At 39.0% G+C, this 22,424-nt stretch overlaps 2 protein-coding genes across 7 annotated transcripts in view; both read left to right on the top strand.

Moving 5' to 3' along the window:
- Positions 1–22,424, top strand: part of LOC141445081 (uncharacterized) — a 59,712-nt gene that overhangs the window by 35,863 nt on the left and 1,425 nt on the right. For all 6 annotated transcript variants that reach the window (XM_074110860.1, XM_074110855.1, XM_074110859.1 and 3 more), the window contains 3 exons: positions 265–344; positions 14,556–14,758; positions 22,138–22,251. In XM_074110860.1, the coding sequence (XP_073966961.1) occupies positions 265–344; positions 14,556–14,758; positions 22,138–22,245 (391 nt within the window). In that variant the 3' untranslated portion in view covers positions 22,246–22,251. The remainder of the gene's footprint in view (positions 1–264; positions 345–14,555; positions 14,759–22,137; positions 22,252–22,424) is intronic.
- On the top strand, positions 15,544–18,949 carry LOC141445083 (uncharacterized; the record flags this gene model as incomplete). Its single annotated transcript, XM_074110862.1, has 2 exons — positions 15,544–15,932; positions 16,093–18,949. Coding segments are annotated over 2 exons (1,251 nt in total), but the record flags the coding sequence as incomplete, so codon positions are not given.

The raw sequence follows: 22,424 nt of genomic DNA, 5'->3' as shown, positions 1-22,424 counted from the left end.
AGCTAACAGAACTGGCGAGCAGCACCGTGTGTATAACAATTACCTATCCCGGGACTAGACGTTTAACAAAAAGAGTATGAATGACCTCGACACTTCGGCCACATTGCAGTGACCTCGTGAAGTGGTCAGGAGTATCTAGACTAAAGTTTAGGCTATGGCGTTTGCTTAGCAGCATAAGTCTTTCGAACTACCCCCTCTCAATTCCGATAAATATCGGCACCGTATTTCGAACTACAATTATTTAGTATTGATTTATTATTCCAGGATTGTGTTCTCAGTGCTCGGAATATTGACTTTCATCAGCACAGCATACGAACTGCGGCACATATTCATACTGAAAAGAGGTAATTCTGCTTTACTTTGCACCACCTGCTGAAATTGTGTTACTATACTACTCAAAACAATATAAGGGCCACTTGAATTTTACCGGTAAAATGAAATCAAAAATATGTTTGCGTTTTTAATTGAATAAATTAATTAATTAAATGAAAAGCATTTGTATTTGTGTTATGTTGTATGTACTAATAAAACCATTTTTAGACAAGGAATGTCATAAATAATTATATTTATTAGTATTTTCGTGATTCCGCCTGTTCTTGTGTTGGCTAACACACGTGTATAGGTTAGAATCGTAATTTGTAACGTGTTTGCATCTTCAAATCGATCTGAGACTCTAAATTTTCTGTTGGTGGTAGATTATAAGGGTTAGGTAAGTGTTTGTGTCGTTCTTGTGATGTCGAGTGTAGGGGATGATGAGCCGCCCGATAGGGGCGGGACGCCTCTGCCTCCTAACCTTCCCCCAGACTTCAATTGCGCCCTCCGTACTACTGTAAAGCCAGGTAGTAAACGCCATGCTAATATCCTTTCCGATCCCGATGATAGTAGCAAAAAAAACACTTCCCCAAGCGCCTCTAAGCAACATACGTTTGTCCGACCAGGTTTTGAGAACGGATCGGACCTAAAGTATAGTGAAAGTGACTCTGGCCCATTCATAGTGCAGGTCTCGTGTGATTTATTAAACTCGCCCTCTCACGTACGCGGTCTTAAAATGGCCCAGACCATATACAACAGCAAGGTGTCAGGGATAAAGGAGATGAAAAGTGCAGGCAAAAATAAACTAAATGTCTATTTTGCCTCCGCCCAGGAAGCAAATTTATTTATCCAAAACCCCTTATTAGCGCAACACAATCTTATAGCAGCAATTCCGTGTGTAGACGACGCGTATGCGCACACACAAACACACACACACACACACATACAAACAAATATGTTATTTCTTAGATTTAAGGTTGTGGGTAGGTTAAGGTTTTTTGGATTTAATAAATAAAACTTGAGGGTAGCGTTAAAGCCCGAGCTGCTCTGTTAGTCAGTCACCGCTGTCACGTGATACGAACCGCGCGTGCGCTAACGCTGCCACCATTCGATTTCACATATTTTTTGTGTTTAAATTGTTACCCCAGTGCCCAGTGAGTTCTTTACAAAGTGGTCCCATGAACCGAATAAATAAATACAATTTAACTGACACGAATTTGAACACATAGTGATAAACCTACAGTACCGGTCGGCCGCCATGTTTAGCACACCGCCAGCGTCGAAATGCAAAATCGCTACTACATTAGAGCGAGCTGTTATGGATAATGTCATCCAAGAAAGTACAAGAAAGATACTTGACGCTGAAGCCTATTCAGATGAACGTACGTCTATGAAGAGTATGGACGTCCGGAAACGTGGAGCTGCATCTGAAAACCGCAGCGTCAAAACGGAAGCACCTAAAGTGCCAGCATCGACCAGCAGCAAACGCTCCAATGATAGTGAGCTTCAGTTCATTGCCCGTAAGAAACAGCTTGAATTGGAAGTAGCGGAAGCTAATGCTCGCATACAGCTTGAACTCAACGAAAAGAAGTTAGCGGCGGATATTGCCGCGCTTCGACTGGAACGTTCGCAAAACGGCAGTGTAAGTGCCAGATCCCGCATCAAGCACAAAGTGGATCAATGGATGGATCGTAGCCACGAGGATGCCATGAAGCAGCCGCATATTGAGCCGCACCACGGGGCGCCGCCCGCCGCCACGGCCGCGCCTAGCGACATCCAACAACTTGCTAACGCACTAAAGAATGCCATCACCACCGCCACTGCCAATGATCGACAAACTTTATTACGAATGAAAACAAATAAGGAGCTTCCACCTTTTTATGGTGACTCAATGGAATGGTTGTCATTCAAAAACGCATACACTGAGTCCTCCAGATTGTGCGAATTCAGTGATGCAGAGAATGTTAGCCGGTTACGTAATTGTTTACGCGGCGAAGCGAAAGAAACGGTATCTTCCCTTCTTATCGGCAACACATCGGCAGTGAGCATCATAGAAGCCTTGGAATTACGTTACGGCAGGCCCGAAACTATCATACAAAGGATCACTGTACAGCTGAGAAAGTTGCCACCGTTGCCGCCGACGTATCACAACGAACTCGTCAACTTTTCTATAAAAGTGAAAAACTACGTAGCCGCCGCTCGAGCAATAAAACAAGTTGATTATTTACGTAGTCCTGAACTAATGAATGCAGTTGTTACTAAGTGCCCGACGGCGCTCATCACTAAGTGGGCCGATTACTATGCCTACACCTCCAAGATGAAAATAAGCTCGAATTATTTTCAGATTTTTGTACGAGGAAGCCACGAAGGTGTCAATAGCAGGTATAGCCATATTTATACCTATAAAAAACCGAAGAACGAAATCCACGAAAATAAGCATATAATACTGGCACAGTCACAGTCAAATAATACAGCAATAGAAGATAAAAAATGTGCATTTTGCCGCGAGAGTACTCACGCCCTACCAAACGCTCTTACGTCAAAGTCGTAAAATGTCCAGTGTCGAAATTGCGTCCACATCGTAAGAGGTCCATGTCTTACATCGTCTAAGTCGTGCCACGTCCAAGTCTCGGGTGGTCCAAATCGCGAAATGTCAAAGTAGTAAAATGTCAATCTTTACTAATGTCTATGTCTCGGACGGTCCAAATCGCGAAATGTCAAAGTAGTAAAATGTCAATCTTTACTAATGTCTATGTCTCGGACGGTCCAAATCGCGAAATGTCAAAGTAGTAAAATGTCCAATCTTTACTAATGTCTGTCTCGGACGGTCCTAATCGTGGAATTTCTAAGTATTAAAAACCGGCCAAGAGCGTGTCGGACACGCCCAAGATAGGGTTCCGTAGCCATTACGAAAAAAAATCAAGTAATATTATGTGCGTTATATTATAACACAATTAAAACACTTACTACAGTCTTAAAATCTATTACCAGAAAAAGAGCGTATCTTCACGGCACTTACGTCCTTTTGTTGAGAAGCGCAGTTTTTCGGCAATAACTCAAAAACCAAGTTGAAACCAATTTTCGTTGAATGTATTTATTAAGCGTTACTTTTCCATATTTTTGCATATTTTTTGGACAAACGGGTTACAAGATAGAGGGGACTCACAATTTTTGCTACTTTGGGAGCGATTATTTCCGTAAATCTTCACTTAATCAAAAAAGTTTTTGAGAAACCTTATTATCTTTTTTAAAGAGCTGTCGAACTATGTGCCACACGTTGATGCGAGTTAAAAAAATTTTTTTCAATTTCGCATGTAGGTACCCGGCCAATTTGCGTAGGAGTAAGAAATTTTAAATCTGGACCGCCACAGCTATGCAATTCATTGAATGATTGCCATGCGATCCAAAAAAAATTCCCCATTATTCCTTCCGATTTAGATAAATTTCGGTATACAAAGTTGGGTTTACTTTATTGTTAAAAAAATCGTACTATGTACTATTAATATCAATTTACAACCTGGCATTTAACTACCTGGTTATGTTACGATCTTGACATTCTACTACTTGGTTATGTTACGATCTTGACATTCTACTACTTGGTTATTTTACGACCTTGACATTCTACTACTTGGTTATTTTACGACCTTGACATTCTACTACCTGGTTATTTTACGACCTTGACGTTCTACTATCTGGTTATTTTACGATCTTGACATTGTACTACCTGGACATTCTACGACCTGGGCACCTGGACATTTTACGACTTTGACGTAAGAGCGCTACCAAAGTGTGCTAGATTCAAAAGGCTATGCGACGGGATCGTTGGCGTTTCGTCAAAGGTAGACGTTTGTGCCATAAATGCCTCATACACAAACACAACAAGGACGAGTGCCAGCTGCTGGCACTGGCCGCGGGCGCCGCCGGCCCGCGCCGGGCCCGCGCCGGCCAAGCCCGCGCGCCCGAGCGCGTCCACACTGCCCAAATACTCCAATATGCGGATGACATAGCTCTATACACGTCTTCAAAATCGGTAACCGAAGCTTCTAATTCCCTGAACTCTGCTCTTTACTACTTGGACACGTGGCTCGGCGATCACGGCCTCTCTCTGTCTCCAGACAAAAGCAGTGTCGTCGTTTTCACCCGTAAAAGGGCCGTGCCTGAAACAAACATCCAGGTTAACGATCATCCTATTGTGAACCAGGAGAAAGTAAAATTTTTGGGAATAATTTTAGACTCGAAACTGACGGGAATCGACCACCTCAATTACGTCAGCCAAAAAGCAGAAAAAAACATAAACATCCTGCGTGCGTTATCTGGAGTCAGGTGGGGCTCTCACCCGTACAGCCAGAAGCTACTCTACAACGCCATCATTAGGAGCCACTTTGACTACGGATGCTTCCTTCTGGAGCCCTGTAGCAAATTGGCGCTGTCTAAATTGGATAGGATTCAGGCTAGATGCCTGAGGATAATCACGGGCGCAATGAAATCCTCTCCAACTAAAGCCCTGCAAGTGGAATGTTTGGATCCTCCTTATCACCTCCGAAGACAATACCTAGCTGATCGTTTTTTGTCCAAAACCCTTCAGACATCTTCCCATCCCCTACTTCCTATCATAGAGTCCCTCACACAGTATGTCTCCACCTCACCTTATTGGACCCATAAAGTGAAGCCACTCCTAGTTAACAGCTTCCAAAAAATACAAGCCCTTCCTGTTTCACTCTTCCAAAACTATAGAAACCCCCTATTTGAAACAGACTATGATAGCCTAATTTTCCAACCAACTGTCCTTCTCAGCCTCGGCATTCATAAAAAACAACCTAATGCTGACTGTTTTTTCAACAGAGAGATAGGAGAAAAGTGGTCTAATTACCTTACCATATTTCCGATGCTTCAAAACTATCAGAAGGAGGCCCGGTAGGTGCCGCTGTGTGGATCCCAAAATACAAAATATTATTAAATTTTAAGCTCCCTTCCGGTAGCTCAGTTTTTTCCGGAGAAGCCGTGGCTTTGCTTGAAGCCATCCTTTTTGTCCAGTCTCACAAAATCAAAAAATCCCTCATTCTTACAGACTCTTTAAGCTGCTTGCAGGATATCCTGAAGCGACCATTCCGTGCTAAAGATAACTTCTGCATCACTTTAAAAATCAAGGAAACCCTTCACAAAACCCACCTCCAAAACCTTGACATAGTACTGGCTTGGATCCCCGGTCATTGTGGCATAAAAGGTAACGAGGCTGCGGATATGTGTGCTAAGGAGGCCATTGAATTAGGTTGTGATAAGTATAAGCAGTGCTTTCCACGCGACGTAAGAGCACTCGCACTTCCACAGATGCGTGATACCTGGAACACCGACTGGCAGTCTACTCGTCTTCGCGTTGGCAAACATTATGGGAAACTCCAACCTGAGCTTCCCACAAAGCCGTGGTTCTTTATATCTAGAGCGATCCCCAAAAACATCACCTCCACTATCACTCGCCTCCGTCTGGGACATGTATGCACTCCAGTCTTCCTCGCCAAAATACGGGTCCGAGACAATTCTTTATGTGAATGTGGCATGGACGAGGGCACCCTCGAACACATGTTCTTTCACTGCACCAAAATCGTTACTCCTCTATATGACCTCCTCCCTCCTGAAGTCCTCGCCCTGTTATTTAAACTTCCTTCTTGCAATAGCACCCCCCCCCCCTTATAAACTGTTACTATGTAAATTTATTAACTAACAAATTATTTTTGTAGGTAGTTTAACACTTTTTCAGTTGGTTGTCTTATTTTAGGTTCTCATCCGATTACCGCACACTGAATCTACCGACAACGACTAAACTGATAGTGTCTTTTCACTCGACATTGGCGGAATCATCGATAGTATCGATGGAGCTTACTTCAAAATTGAATTAATAGTATTTCGTTTCACAACGAAATTCACGTGGCCCTTATTTTCTGTTTGGTAGTATATTTATTTTTTATGTAATTGATACAAATACAATAATTTATACTTTAAGTATCCAGGATGGATCCTTTAGGTGGAACGATTTCCATACTAATTTATTTTTCCAACCATGTGCACTTGAAAGATTATTTGAAACTAAAATCACATCTCTTAACGTTTATTTCGTTCTTTAATTGCGGCATTCTTTAATTATGTAAAGAAAGCTTTTGATTAATAGCTTAATCTAGATGATAATTTTAGTTCATATTTGTCAATATGTGAGTGGACGGCGACAGTATCGTACGCCAAAGGCTCGGTAGTAGTGTGCGTTGCGGCTAATTCGCCAAGTCGCCGTCAATTCGAAGCTAGGCGCCACTGTCAGTTTTCGTTTGATTTGTCTGATCAAAATCAAATAATAATTAATAACCATTTTGAAGCACGTGCCCTTTTTTAAATATTTTTGCTGGCCATCGGTACAAATCCCTTCGATCAAAAGACTGAAGCGAAAAGAACAAATGCGTTGCCAATTTTTTTAATTTCCGTAAGAATTATTTCTTTCGAAAAGAAAAAATTGCGTTGCACGTACGGTCAAGGACTTAAATTTATGAATGAACTAAAATAATTTCCTTGCTCACCCGCGACCTTACGATAGCTAAGCTTATGAATATGCGTGTTCATGCAGTTCCTCCACCTCCACACTGTAAGAACCCATCTTATCACCACCACCACACTACACTGACGCGTTTCGAACTCAACCAGAACTCATCTTCAGAGTGACACAACCGTACACCATGCTACCAGTTGTTAGACTCACAACAACAACACCAACAACAACTCTAACAACTGGTAGCATGGTGTACGGTTGTGTCACTCTGAAAATGAGCCTTGGTTGAGTTCGAAACGCGTCAGTGTAGTGTGGTGGTGGTGATAGATGGGTTTGTGTGATTTGTGTGTGTTCTTACAGTGTGGAGGTGGAGGAACTGCATGAACACGCATATTTTGCATAAGCTTAGCTATCGTAAGGTCGCGGGTGAGCAAGGAAATTATTTTAGTTCATTGATATGGACCTCCGCAAAGTAACGCCTGATTCAATAAATTATTTAAATTTATGAGCCACCATGGAACCATTTCACAGTAAACGTCATAGTGACATCGTATTAATTAACAAGGAAATTGACTTTTCATATGACAAGGTTCCACGGTGGCTCATGAATTAAAGTCCTCGACCGTACTTCATCATCATCATCATCAGCCTCTAGCAGTCCACTGCGGGACATAGGCCTCCCCCAAAGAGCGCCATTGCGCCTTGTCCTCGGCTAGACGCACCCAGCTTCTACCAGCAGCCATTCGTGGATCGTCACCGACCGTGCGTACCTACTAACAAATAAGTATGGAAAATTGCATATACAGTCAAACCATTTGCTTCCTGACCCACCGTAGAACGCTCTCACAGTAAATGTCATAATAAATTCCCTTGTCAAGCAATGCGATGTCACTATGACTTTTTCTATGAAAAGGTTCCACAGTGGGTCACGATTCCGTGGGTTCGATAGTACGTCTTATAAATAAGGAATATCACTGCAATTTTCTGCCGTCAGAGTGCAGCACTAGCACTAAGTGTTAATGGTTTTTTGAGTATCTTAAAATGTCCGTAGGAAGCCATAATAGCATATTATTTCAATTCAATTTTTGGAAATATAGCTCTATCGTTATTATCGATGTAAATATCATGTTATTTTGTTACTCATAAAAAAATATCATGATTTCTGTAGGTACTAATACTCTTTGGATAAAATATAAAGAGAACTGACGTTGTCATTTGGAATATGTACAGTAAAAGTAAAAAAAGAAAAACAAAAACATCTCAACTGTCAAGTCAAACTGCGATTTTCTAATTCGCTATCGATGAAGCTATAGTTTCAAGAGAATTAAATTGTAATTCGCATTGCACTATGGAGCCACGAACTTCGCGAAAAGACTATAAAAATCATCATTACTCTGGTCCCAGGAAAAATCGAAAACGAGTTCAGGGACAAATGAAACGTTATCACGGAGAAATCAAAAGGTAAGTACCGTGGAAACCATATTGCAGATTGTGGCGTTATTTCGAAAACATAACCTGGCTAATCTGCTTGTTGTTGCAGTCGTAATGAAGTATGGTGCAAAAAAAGGAAAATGGATGACGATCCCAACATTAATTCGAGTTCTGCGTAAGTGAAACATAAATATCCTTCACACATATAGTATATAGGTAATATTATAAATTTGAAAGCTTCTTCCATTGGTTGGCAATCAAGTACTGTCCGCTTCAAGCGGAACATTTTCCCACGCATGACTAAACTATGGAACCAGCTTCCCGGGACGGCATTCCCAGAGCGGTACAGCTTAGGGATCTTAGCCTATCAATCTCGCAACGGGCCGGCAACGCACCTGTGATACCCCTCGTTTTACCGGTGCCCATGAGCGGCGATGATTGCTTCCCACCAGGTGACCCGAATACATTTCAAATTTACCACGAGCTTTGCGGTGAAGGAAAACATCGTGAGGAAACCTGCACAAACCTGCGAAGCAATTCAATGGTGTGTGTGAAGTTCCCAATCCGCACTGGGCCCGCGTGGGAACTATGGCCAAGCCCTCTTGTTCTGAGAGGAGGCCTGTGCCCAGCAGTGGGACGTATATAGGCTGGGATGATGATGATGAGGTGACCCGAATACTTGTTTCCCCTCTTATATGAAAAAAATAAAAGGTCACGACTGATTGGGATGAAATTTGGTATGTAGATAGCTGGGCGTGTAAAGTGAAAGCTCCTTCTTATCACGATATACCCACGAGATCGGGATAAAATACCAAAATTTCAGCCGATACGAATTTTTATTGAATTTATTGAATCAGTGTTACTTTGCATAGGCCCATATATCAATAATTTTTTACAGTGAGGAGGTGGAAGAACGCATGAACATGCACATCCATACTAATATTATAAATACGAAATTGTGTGTATTTGTATGTTTGTCCGTCTTTCACGTCGAAAGAGAGCTATGGATCAACGTGATTTTTGGCATAGAGATAGTTTATGGGCCAAAGAGTGACATAGGCTACTTTTTATCCCGGAGAAATGCTCAGTTCCCGAGGGAACGGCGCACGATCACCGAATTCCACGCGTGCGAAGCCGCGGGCAAAAGCTAGTCTTGCATAAATGTAGCTATCATATAAGGTCGCGGGTGAGCAAAGTAATTGTTTCAGTTCATTCATATTACAAATTGACCGTGGGTATTTTATGTGCAATGTTATTTTATGAATTAGTCAAAATCCTGGAATTCAGTTCAACTATCGGTTCTGATGGCTTACGCGTGCGAAGCAAATGCCAAAGTTTGTGAGTACGGACCATCCATAAAGTACATCACACCAATTTTGACCATTTTGCAATTGTTTTGTTGGTTATGTTATTCGAGCGTATGTATTTGAATAATACCGTATGTGTGTATGTTTCATGCTAAAACGGCTTTAGGGATTAGTTACGAGTAGTACCTCAAACCATAGAAATCTATGATCTGATGTTAGAACCTAATTTAATTAGTATGTGGATAGTTGGATACCTGGAATAATACATATAGCGTCACTGCTTTGAAAAAATCTGGTTTCTAAAATCAATACGTGTCAACAAAATTAAACCTTGACATAACTAATTTTCATAAAGTTCACTCAGAAAAATTACTTATTTTGTGGTACGAGTTTTTTTTTAAGCACCTACTTACTTTTAATTTTTATATTCGAACGGAATGGGGATAAAGCATACTACTTGTAATAATATTATCAATATGAAAGTTTGTGAGTATGTTTGTGTGTGTGTGTTTGTTTGTTGCTTCTTCACGCTAAAACGGCTTGAAGGATTTTTTTGAAATTTGGTATGTTGATAGTTAGACATCTGAAACAACATAGAGGCTACTTTATATCTCAATAATCCCATAGGATCGGAATATAATCTTGAAATTTCAATCAATGGCTGGTTTAAGAGTTAAGAAATTTTCCGCGGGTAGTAATTATTATAAAATACAAAACCTGCGCACAAACCTGACAATGGGCAACATGACAATGACGTCTATACTACCCATAGATGTGACAGGCTCACTGCCAGTCAATTTGGAATGGTTAGTTAGCTACTAATATTATAAGTGCGAAAGATGTATATATGATATGATGTGTGTGATATATATATATATATATATAACATATATATGTGTGAGTGTGTGTGTATGTTTGTTACTCTTTCACGCTGAACGGCTGATGGATTGGAATAACATATAGATTAGTGCTTATCCGGATATTCCCACGGAATCGGAACAAAATCCCAAAACTTTAACAGCTAGAAGTAGAGACATGAAATTTATGATAATGAAATCCACTGTGTCCATCTGTCTGTCTGTCTGTCTGTCCGTCCGTCCGTCCGTTTCTTTGTTCGGGTGAAATATTTCAACTCAAATTCGAAGTGGATATCTTCAACCGATTGAGCTGAAATTTTGTATAAATGTGATGACAATGCAATATTATAATGACATGCAGCTGATCTGATGAAGAAACTAAAAGGTGACCATAGGAACTCTCTAATAAAACGACATAATTTCTTTGAGTTTGGACTCGTTTGATTCGTCTTGATGAGTACTTTGGTAACCACGGGAAAAAAGTACAATCAGCAAAAAAACTTGTCATATTAGAATTTTTAACAAAAACTTATTACTGAACTGTTTTTAAAATATTGTACTTAGGTACGGAACCCTTCATGTTCGAGTCCGACTCGCACTCGCGATTTCTTCATTATAATAATTAAAAATGATAGGTATCACTATATAAACATAGTAACATGTGGACTTGAATCACCCTCAGTTGTTAACTTTTACAGAATATGAATATGCTTAATTTTATTTTTGCTACAGATATGTAAACGAAAAGCGACTACTCCCTGTCATAACCATGTAAAGAGTATTTTATATAAAAATAATGTTTTGACCAATGACATGGCTTATGGCCAGTACAACGAATCAGTGGCCAGGACACTGTTCATAGAAAAACTGCAAAAAGCTGTTCGGCCAGCAGGGCTTTTTATTGATGAAGAGTTTGGTTTTCTAGGTGCTAGCCCAGATGGTGTGTGAGCCTATTTCATAACAAAATAATTACATATTTCTATTATATGTACATATCATCAATAAAACACTTTTGTTTACTTCAATGATCAAATTGCAGGGGTTATAGAAAAAGAAAAATCACTTCTGGAAATTAAATGTTTTCCCTCATTAGCTCGTAGCAACCAAGACATTTTTTCCGCTGCCAAAAGCCGAAAAAATTTTCCGCTCTATGTTGATGACGGTGGTAGTTTACAAATAAACAAAAAGCACAACTTCTATTATCAGGTATCAATCACTTTTTACTTTTTTTATTGCTATTCATAAGACACATTTTTAGGGTTCCATAGGCAAAATGGCAAAAAACGGAACCATTATAGTTTTGCCATGTCTGTCTGTCTGTCCGTCCGTCTGCGGCTTTACTCCGAGCAGTGTTAAAAAGCCGTAATTTTGCACGGATGTATGAGCAACTATGCCAACGAAATGGTTACAAAAAAAATCATGACTAACCTTATAGTGTGGGGTATCGTTGGATAAGTTCTTTTAAAACTACTGGGGAGTTGCCAAGACGATTTTTCTATTCAGTGATCTTCTTGCGAAATATTCACCTGCACCCTACCCCCCTACCCCGCACCCTAAGAGTTAAAGTGTTGGTTAGCACAGTAATTATGTCAAATATACAAGGAAAAGCCTTTATAGGGCTATGTTCCACATACGATTCTCCACTCCACGTAAGATTTCACATACAATTCGAAATACAAAATCCTTAAAAAAATATTACTTAATTTTTTCGTAACGGCTACGGAACCCTATCTTTGGCATGCCCGACACGCTTTTGGCTGGTTGTTTATATTATAAATGGTTTTTCTGTTTCCAGATCCAGGGCCAACTGCGGGTTTGTAAAATGCAAAAATGTTACTTCGTCGGATATATTTCTCCAACATATGATATAACCGTATTAGAAATAGAGCGCGACGAAAATTTTATTCGTAATATGTTACCAAAATTGGTGACATTCTATAAAAATTGTATATTACCCGAAATAGTACTTCGAAAAGTTGGCAAAAACCAAAAATGTTTAGATATTTCACTGTGTTAGGTGCTGCCCTTTTTCTTGTTTCTTTTCCTTTGGCTTTTATTTATTTGGATCTTTAGTTTTACGGGTGCACGAACGTGCAGCTTTTGCAATCTATTGTGATTCAGAACTGGCCTCTGGCCGTATAGTAATATTATTTTATACGATAGTCAGTTCTACGAGCGCATATGTGAGCAGCTTTTGCGAAGGTAACGTACATCCTAGCGGTAACGTGGTGTCGTATGGAATTCAAATTCACATAAAAAAAAAATACGAAAAATGTACTAAATTATTAGCTTATTAAAAAAATTGTACTACACGTAGTTACAAGAAAACAATGATCAATCTGTTACCACCAGGAAAGATACTTCTTGGGCAAGCGCTATCAATTTCCCTATGAAGCAGTCGACTTTTCAAATTTCTCGTGAATCAAAAAAAATGTGCGAAAAATGTACGAAATTGTACACTAGTTAAAAAAAATTGTACCACCCGTGTATAGTAACGAGAAAACAGTGATCAATCCGGAAGTATCCTTCCTGGCAGGCGCTATTTCATTATGTAGCAATCGTCATAAAAAAGAGTAAGTAGTACTGAACGTACACTTTTCTCGTAACTACGGGTAGTACTCTTTTTTTTAATTTGCGTACAATTTCGTACATTTCTCGTATTTTTTCCAGGAAGTATCATTCCTCGTGGTGACAGATTGATCATTGTTTTCTTGTAACTACGGGTCAATTTTTTTTTATTAGTTTGAATTCCATGCGACACCATGTCACCGCCAGGAAGTATGACACTTGCGAAGTAAAGAAAGAAAGAAGAAAGAAAATAATTTATTTATAACAGCAATGACACATAAGTACATTTTGTCAAACTACATATTATGTAAATAAACAGTGGAATGATGGCCAAAATTGGGTCAAGGTACCATGGATAAACCTTCGGACCGTTAGTTGTATGACATAGGTATTGTTATTTGGCAGTCGGCTGGTAAGCTGTGTAGAGGTATGAGGCTGGCGTGAAATTGCAAGGGCCTGCAGTGGGTGGGAGTAGGCTGATTTTATTCATATACTTATAGATGTAAATAAATAAATAAAAACCTGACGTAATAATAAACTGTTTTTAATTTGTAGTTCAATAAAACCTTCAATTAAAAACATCGTGAGGAAATGTTCATACGCCTGCTGCGAAGTTTCCTAATCCGCACTAGGTCAGTGTGGAAAATAATACTCAAGTCCTCATTGTGCGAGGAAACCTGTGTGTGTCCAGCAGTGAGACGTGTGCGGATCTGGAAGATGATAATGACAAAATTTTCCGCTCGTGCTGAAAATATCACTTTCCCGAAACGCCTATTTTTTCAAAATACTTCATTAGATTTTTATTACATTCCCATTTTACCTGATGTCCAAAATAAGAAATTCCACAAAAAATTACTTCCTCGAGTAATCTTCGATTTTGTAATTATTAGTATTTTGAAAAGTGTGTTATTCTGGTAACGTGGTATTTTAGGCACCAGCTAAATTTTCCATACACATAGTAGTTTTTGATATTATGACAGGGGATAAAATTAGCTGAAAAAAAAATTTGTTTACAAATTAGGTCAAACATTTTTAGCTACATGTTTAAAAAAATAATTAGGTAGTAGTTACCTCATACATTCACATCATTAATTGAGATCCCAAAAAAAAAAACAAAAAGATATAAACCACACACCGGGTTTGATCCCGAAGATTCTAACCCGTACCTAGCATGAATAGACGCCAATGCAACTAGTCCAATCTGCAGTTTGAACGAGACGTCGAAATTAGCAATCACTTTTGTTGACGACAAGTTATAAGCATGTGTGCGTAAATATTTCAGTCACCGCTGCCGCGTTGTTATAAGTAAAAGTGAAACTATTTTTTAAATTAAAATATATCTGAAATTTAGTAGGATACATTACAAATTTCACGCTATTGGCGGCATGTACATTATTTTTTAAAAATATCCATATTTTCATTGCTAAAAAAAATAAAATACGTGGAATTTGCACACTAACGTCATCTACTGGCGCTGTAGTGCCTAGCTGACCGTGACAAACGACCTTAAATTGTGTCCATAGACCATTAATATACTGTTTCATCTTACAGAGCCCTCGCAAGCCAGCGCGCTACTCCGCACCTGTTCTCTGTACTCCAACACGCGCCGGCTGCTGACCTTCGACAGGCCCAGGGCTCTGGACTGTCTGGACGGCATCCGCTCCCTTTCCATCCTGCTCATCATAGTCTTCCACACCTTCTATTTGTACTTTTATTCTGCAAGGAACGTGGCCAACAGTTTTGAGGTGCATCAGGTACGTGATCTTTGCATAATTTTGGCGTCTCTAATGACGAGTTCCCGAGGGAAGAGCTTGCAACTAAAAGGAGTGGCGTACTGCCGTCAAAACGGGTCTATAGGAGCTTTTGAGAAAATCAGACTTGAAGATCTTGATGCCAAACACCGACTCCGAAAAACTCGACCCAAGCCTTACATGTAGGTACACCTTTAACGATGATGGCATACTGCACTGCAGATCTTGCGACCGGACTATCAAAACCAAGTTTGGGTTTGCTAGTCACGCTCGCGCCGATAACACATCTTGACAGGGTGTCGCTGTCGACAGATACCTCTGGGAGGACATCATCATCATCATCATCATAATTTTGTCGTGAATAGAATTTAAAAAACCGGCCAAGAGCGTGTCGGGCATGCCCAAGATAGAGTTCCGTAGCCATTACGAAAAAAACAAGTAATATTTTTCTAATGTTTTCGTATTGTGTACGGAATCTTCCAACTTTATGTATAAACCTTTAAATATGATTTTATTGAGATTAGATTTCTATTACATAAACATAAATAGATTTGTTACAAATTCATTCAATTTAACAAATATTTATTCCAAGTGTAGAGGCAGCACACGGAATTATTGTATAAAAAAAAACAAGAGAAGCGGCTTTCATGCAACGAGGTTGCATACTTTATTAAAAGATCGGGAAAATTGACATTTTGGAAATATTTCTTTGTCATGTAATTTTTTAGGTATCGATATATTTTTAATGCCATAAATTTAATTTAAGATTGTAATCAACAAATTTGGAAAATAATAGTCCATTTAATCGGAGTGGGATGACGCGTCGCAGCCCGCCATCTTCACCGGCGCCCGCAACTGGCCCCGCTCCCGCCCCCCGCACGCCCGCTAGACCAGAGGATCCTCTAGAAGTCGTATCGACGTCCGAGATCCAGAACTGGATGTCCTCAATCGAGCAGTGCTTGAATGAAGTGTGCGCTATATCCTCGGAAGGGAAATTGAATTCTGAGCAGAAACTGAGGATAAGCAATCTTTGCCGCAAAGTAGGTCATGGCACTTCACAATTGGCCGTGCAGTACCAGGCATTGAAGCAGAAAACTCTTCAGTTTCATAAGTCCCTGCAGGTACTGGAAGACAATCAAGACCTTTCGCAGCAGTTACTGGACCTTAAGAAACGTATGTATGTATGTAAACTCTTTATTGTACAAAAGAAAATAAACAAAACACAATTGACAAACTTTGAGATACTTGTACAAAGGCGGACTTATCCCTTTAAGGGATCTCTACCAGTCAACCTTTGAGTAGATGAGAGGAGCAATCAGTTAGGGTCCGACAAAGAGTGAGAAACGTATCGAAGAATCTTCGAAAACTACTGCGGGACCTGTCTCCTTCGCCGAAGTCATAAAACGAAACGCGAAGACCTTTATACAGCCCAGTAATGTCAGCTCCGTAGCGATCTATCCGAATGACAAAAAGAAGACCAGCGAGGAGACAAAAAACCTCGTTCAGACATTAATCCGACCTGAACAATTGAAGCTGCAGGTGAGAGGTTTACACAAGACCAGGAACGGCGGAGTAATCATCAGCACTGATACCAAGGCCGACATTGAGAAGTTGAAGCAGTCTGCGCAGCTGACCTCGTCGGGGCTCACCGTGGATGAACCGCACAAGCGCAAACCGAGGATCGTAGTTGTTGGTGTGCCTTCAGATATGCAGGACACGGAAGTGTACAACTGCATCTTCCAACAAAACTTAGCCGGAACATTTGAAGGTATGACATACGAAACCTTTATTAGCTCTATTAAACTCAGCCATAAGTCGGGGAAAAAAGAGGCCGAGACCTGCAATTACGTGTTAGAAGTAACAGCTCAGATACGTAAGGCCTTAATTACAAAGGAGAGAGTGTTCGTGCATTGGTCATCCTGCCCCGTAAGGGATTTCACTTTGGTAACGAGGTGTTTTAAGTGCCAGCAGTACGGGCACGCCGCCAAGTCCTGCCGACGGGAGACCTCCACTTGTGGACACTGTGGAGAAACTGGCCATGATATCAAACTATGCACCAGGAAAGCCGAACCATCAAAATGTGCTACTTGTATGTTTTTCAAAAAGCCGTGCGGCCACAAGACGGGCGACTCCGAATGTCCTGCTAGATTACTTGCAGAGAAGAGGTACCTTAACACCATTGACTATGGCGGCGTCTAAGAGCGCCGTACTTAAATTAGTTTTTTTAGAACTTTATTTATTTTCACATTATGACTAATCGATTGATTGATGACCTAGATAATTTCTCGGTGTCTGAGTCATCGGCATGTGAGGTTGAAAGGTGTAAACAATATCTAGCGTCTTATAGCAACCCAATTACTATAATAACACAAAATATACGTAGTATTTTTAAGAATTTTGATAATTTTAATGTATTTCATCAAAGATTGGAAATCACTTGTGATATTATAGTTTTAACCGAATGTTGGCTAGGTAAGAATAGTAATTTACCTCAACTGTCAGGATATAATGTATATAAAAGTACAGAAAACTACAATCAGAACGACGGAATAGTGGTTTATGTCAGAAATAATCTTAATGTTACTGTAGAGGAGCCTATTATATTGGAATGTAATCGACTTCTTATTAAAATTGGGTCTGATTTGGCTATACTAGCTCTATATAGGCCACCCTCGTTTAAAAATTTAAATATCTTTACTGACTCGCTAAATGAGACGCTACAAAGCTTGTCCCCATTTAAAAACGTAGTATTAATCGGAGACATAAATATAAATATTCTTCCACAAGCCACTGATTCCGTCGCTCAGGAATACTTAAACATATGTTCCTTTCACGGTTTACTTCCTGCGCATACACTTCCTACCCATCAGAGTGGTTCCTGCTTGGACCATATCATGCTAAAATCTAACCTTCCATCTATAGCACTGGTGACTAATTCGACTGTCACGGATCACAATGCTGCCCTACTAACCTTCAACCGTAGTATACCTAATCTTACTCGCACGCACGTAGTTGCTAAACTAAATGTAAATAAACTTGAAGACGATTTTTCCAACATCAATTTTGACCCCGTTTATAATTGTGACGACGTGAATAATTGCATGTCCTACTTAATAACAACGATTCAAGAAATAATATTGAGAAATACAACTTATAATCGGCTAAGTAAAAAGAATTATAACATTAAACCCTGGATCACTCCTGGATTAATTCGTTGTATGAGGCATAGGGATAAACTTCATAAAATGGCAAAATTGAATCCAAATAACTCTATTTTTCAATTAACTTATAAACGTTATCGGAATTATTGTAATAATATCCTTAAGACGGTAAAAAATAATTATGATAAAAACGAACTGAACAAAGCCGGCAAAAATAGTAAAAAAGTGTGGAAGTTTTTAAAAAATGTTACAAACACGAATAAACGGTTGGAATCGTCTGCGGGTTTATTACACGCGCAACCTTCTCAACTAACATCTGTTAACCACGCAAATGAGTTTTTTGTCAATATTGGCAAAAAACTGGCAGAGAAAATACAACGTCAGTCGCTTCATCCCCCAAGCACAAGCACTCAACAGGGCAACAGGACTGTCAATTCGTTTGCGTTGTTGGATACGGATGAAACTGAGGTAGAGCAGATCATCATGAACCTAAAAGAAGATTGTGCTGCTGGTTGGGATAATATATCCACTAAAATATTAAAACAATTTAAACACGTCCTTGTTTCACCGCTTACTTATATTTTCCGTAAATGCTTAGCTGAAGGTATATTTCCAAAATGTTTGAAAAAAGCTGTTGTTATTCCTGTACATAAATCTGGTGATAAAGATCAAATAACTAATTATCGGCCCATCTCATTATTACCTACAATATCTAAAATATTAGAGAAAATTATTAACCAAAGACTTATTAAATTCCTGGAGAAACAGTCTGCTTTAGCCAATACCCAGTTCGGTTTTAGACCGAAATTATCAACAGCTGATGCAGTCCATCAGCTGACTGACTATGTAGTGAAGGAGCTCGACAGGGGAAATCGGACAGTGGGAATATTCCTGGATCTTGCGAAAGCTTTTGACACGGTTTCTATACCTATATTATTGCAAAAACTTGAATTCTTAGGAATAAGGGGCACCCAACTAAAATTAATCGCAGACTATCTTGACGAACGCTCTCAGTGTGTGAGAATAGGCAGTGCCGTCAGCTCTGATCTCAAAACTCATCTTTTGGAGTTCCCCAAGGAAGCATATTGGGCCCTACTTTGTTTTTAATTTACATCAACGAGCTTTGTAAACTAGATTTAGATTGTGGCAAACTTATATCCTATGCTGATGACACTGTCTTGTTATTTTCTGCAGAGTCAGATCAAGAAGTCTATGAAAAAGTGCAACTGGGCTTCAATGGTGTTAATAAATGGCTCCAGCAACACTTACTAACATTAAACACTGATAAAACTAAGTATGTACAGTTTGCAATTCGGAAATCATATCAGGCTACAATGAGGGCTATCGCGTATGAATTCGCCACTAGAGGCGCTAGTGTAGCGTGAGGTCTCCGAAATGTCAAATCTCATAGTTTTTGGGTGAGCTACGCAGGTTTATTTATAATTAGAAAATTTTTGAATATTTTGCAATATTTGAAATTATTATGGAAAATATGCCTTCCAGGGCAATGAATGTCTGTGTTTTGAGACAGTTTTGTCTTTCAAACACCTTTGTCCTGCCTTTTTCCGAACAAAACGGGACTACGCAACACTGTGGCATGCTCGATATTTTATGGTACAGTTTTAAGTGTATTAAATATGATTTTAATCTAAACTTTGTTTTCACGCCCGTAATAACAGACTTGCTCACGCAACAGTGCGCCATCTAGTGAGACAAAAAACGATAGCCCTCATTAACCCCAGCACAAACTTTAAGCTATATGCTCACGAATGTAAAGATCCTGCAAGTAAAAGTTGTACATGTCCGGACATAGCTATTACTAACAAAATAAAATACTTAGGAATTATAATTGACGAATCGCTCTCTTTTAAATACCATGTCGAAGCTCTATGCAGTAGAGTTCGAAAGTTGATATTTATTTTCAAAAAATTACGCTCAATTGCGAATACTCAGACAATCAAGCTAGTCTACTTTGCGTTGTGTCAAAATGTATTAACGTACTGCATTTCTTCATGGGGGGGGGGGGCTGGCTAAAACGTCACTAGTAAGCCTAGAGAGCCCAGAGAGCGATTCTCAAAGTTTCTACGTTCCGTCCCTATCGATATCCCACTAACCTCCTATATAAATCATGTGAAGTTCTAACAATCAGACAGCTATTTATTTTGAGCATTGTCTTAAAACAGCACGCCGCAATCCCTTACAGCACTGAATCTACTGCTAAAAGACGCAAAGATCTTGTCTGCCCTAATAACAGAACACCAAAACGCGCATTTTCTTCAAATTTTTTCGTTTTTTTAGGTCCACTTCTTTATAATAGGTTGAATGCGAGGCTAGACTTATATTCGTTGAGTTATGTTAAGTGTAAGAAAAAAAACTCCAAGGTGCCCTACTAAACATTCGTACGATGACACAGAGAAGTTACTATGTATACTGACATAATTTCTGTTTTATATCACTAAATTGTCGCATTATTATAGGTAATTTTATTATATTTATGCATAAGGAATAAGAATTTAATTATAATGTCGCTTATACTTTTAAATTAGGTTAGTATTAAGAAAACTGTCAATATTATCATTGTTTAATTTGGAATAACCTTTTGAAGTTGATTAAATTATATCTAAATATATTAGAATTATTTTGCCTGAAACACAGGGAATCCTAGTTCAGGCATTTCTTGTAAATATTTCTTTTACAGTATGTTTTAGTTCTTAAGTTAAATATGATGTAAAATGAGTTTTTGAATGAATAATATATAATATTATTATTATTATAATGATACATAATTAGTAAAATTAAACTATAAGAAATGTTGCCGCTATAAAAAGGTCCCGGCTCAGCAAATCGCTGGTAAGTAAGTTGTAAGTAGTGGTTTTGTAAGTAGATTAATACGTAATGTACTTACAAAATAAACATTATTACATTATTAATATGCAATTCGCTACATAATATTAATTCAATTTATATTTATACATTTATTTAATAACTGTGTTTCGTGGACTCATCCGCTCTCATTCCCTGTTTAAAAATATTCTACTCGTAGTTCCTGCTATGAAGTTCAAGCTTTTTCCATTCCAAATTTCATAAAATTTGGAGCTGTGCTTGAGTAGTGAAAAGTTTCACTATTTATTGAATCAGGCGTTACTTTGCGAAGTCCATATCAATGACCTAAAAAAATTTCCTTGCTCACCCGCGACCTTACGATAGCTAAGCTTATGCAAAATGCGTATTCATGCAGTTCCTCCACCTCCACACTTTAAGAACACACACAAATCACACAAACCCATCTATCACCACCACCACTCCACACTGACGCGTTTCGAACTCAACCATAGCTCATCTTCAGAGTGAATACAACCGTACACCATGCTACCAGTTGACAACTGGTGGTGGTTGGCTCTGGTTGAGTTTGAAACGCATCAGTGTAGTGTGGTGGTGGTGATAGATGGGTTTGTGTGATTTGTGTGTGTTCTTACAGTGTGGAGGTGGAGGAATTGCATGAACACGCATATTTTGCATAAGCTTAGCTATCGTAAGATCGCGGGTGAGCAAGGAAATTCTATTATTTCATGTTAACTATTGTACATGATTAAAGGTCCATCACATTGAGATTCAAACTGTCGATTAAAAACTATAAAATAATGTACAAAATATTTCTTGAGTTAACAATATTATAAACGTTCCGTTTCTTGCAGAATGTTGTTTACCTCTGCCTCTTTAGGTATTTTATAGGAAGACGTTTCTGTTTTTAGCAAAATAGGATAAGTTTTTTATTGTTTTTAAATTATGGTATGAAAAATAGCAAAGTTAATCTCACTAATATTAATATAAATGCGAAAGTTTGTAAGTTTGTATGTTTGTTTGTTACCTACCTCTTCACGTCTTATCCGTTGAACCGATTTAGATGAAAATCAGTTTACAGATAGTACAAGTCCCGGGGAAACACATAGAATAGTTTTTATTCTAGAAAATTGCATAGTTTCCGCGGGGATAGCAACAAATGAATTGTACATGAACGGAGTGGCGACCAACAGCTAGTTATGATAAATATAAATTTATGTCTTTGATATTATAATTAGAATTAAGTTACCGTACACTAAAAAAATAAAACATTAAATGACTTCCTAAAGCGCGCACTATAAAGAGCCTATTTTCCTTCTGTCCATTCCTATACTGAACAGACTGTAAGTATCTATAATAAACAATGTATCTTTTTTGTAGTGGCTACGGAAGAAGCAAGCTGTGTGGATATTGTCCGGTGATATCGGAGTGGACTCCTTCTTCACTCTGAGTGGCTTGCTCTGGTGTACACGAGCGTCAACAAAATGACACAAAGTTAGCATTTAGCAGTTAGCATTATAAAGTTTAAATTTTAAGAACCCTACTTCAATCCAACACGATTTAGAGAGAATAAATTAAATCATCCCCATTCAATCCCGTGTGGTTTCGGGTTAGAATTACACCTCTAAATGAATGAAATTGCTAAAAGTGGCTCCGAAGAGGTAACG

The sequence above is a fragment of the Choristoneura fumiferana genome, unplaced genomic scaffold (assembly GCF_025370935.1).
Source record: "Choristoneura fumiferana unplaced genomic scaffold, NRCan_CFum_1 Sck3bRy_343;HRSCAF=565_pilon, whole genome shotgun sequence".
Lineage (NCBI taxonomy): Eukaryota > Metazoa > Arthropoda > Insecta > Lepidoptera > Tortricidae > Choristoneura > Choristoneura fumiferana.
Note: the sequence above shows the minus strand (reverse complement) of the source record. Positions and strands in the feature narration are given on the sequence as shown.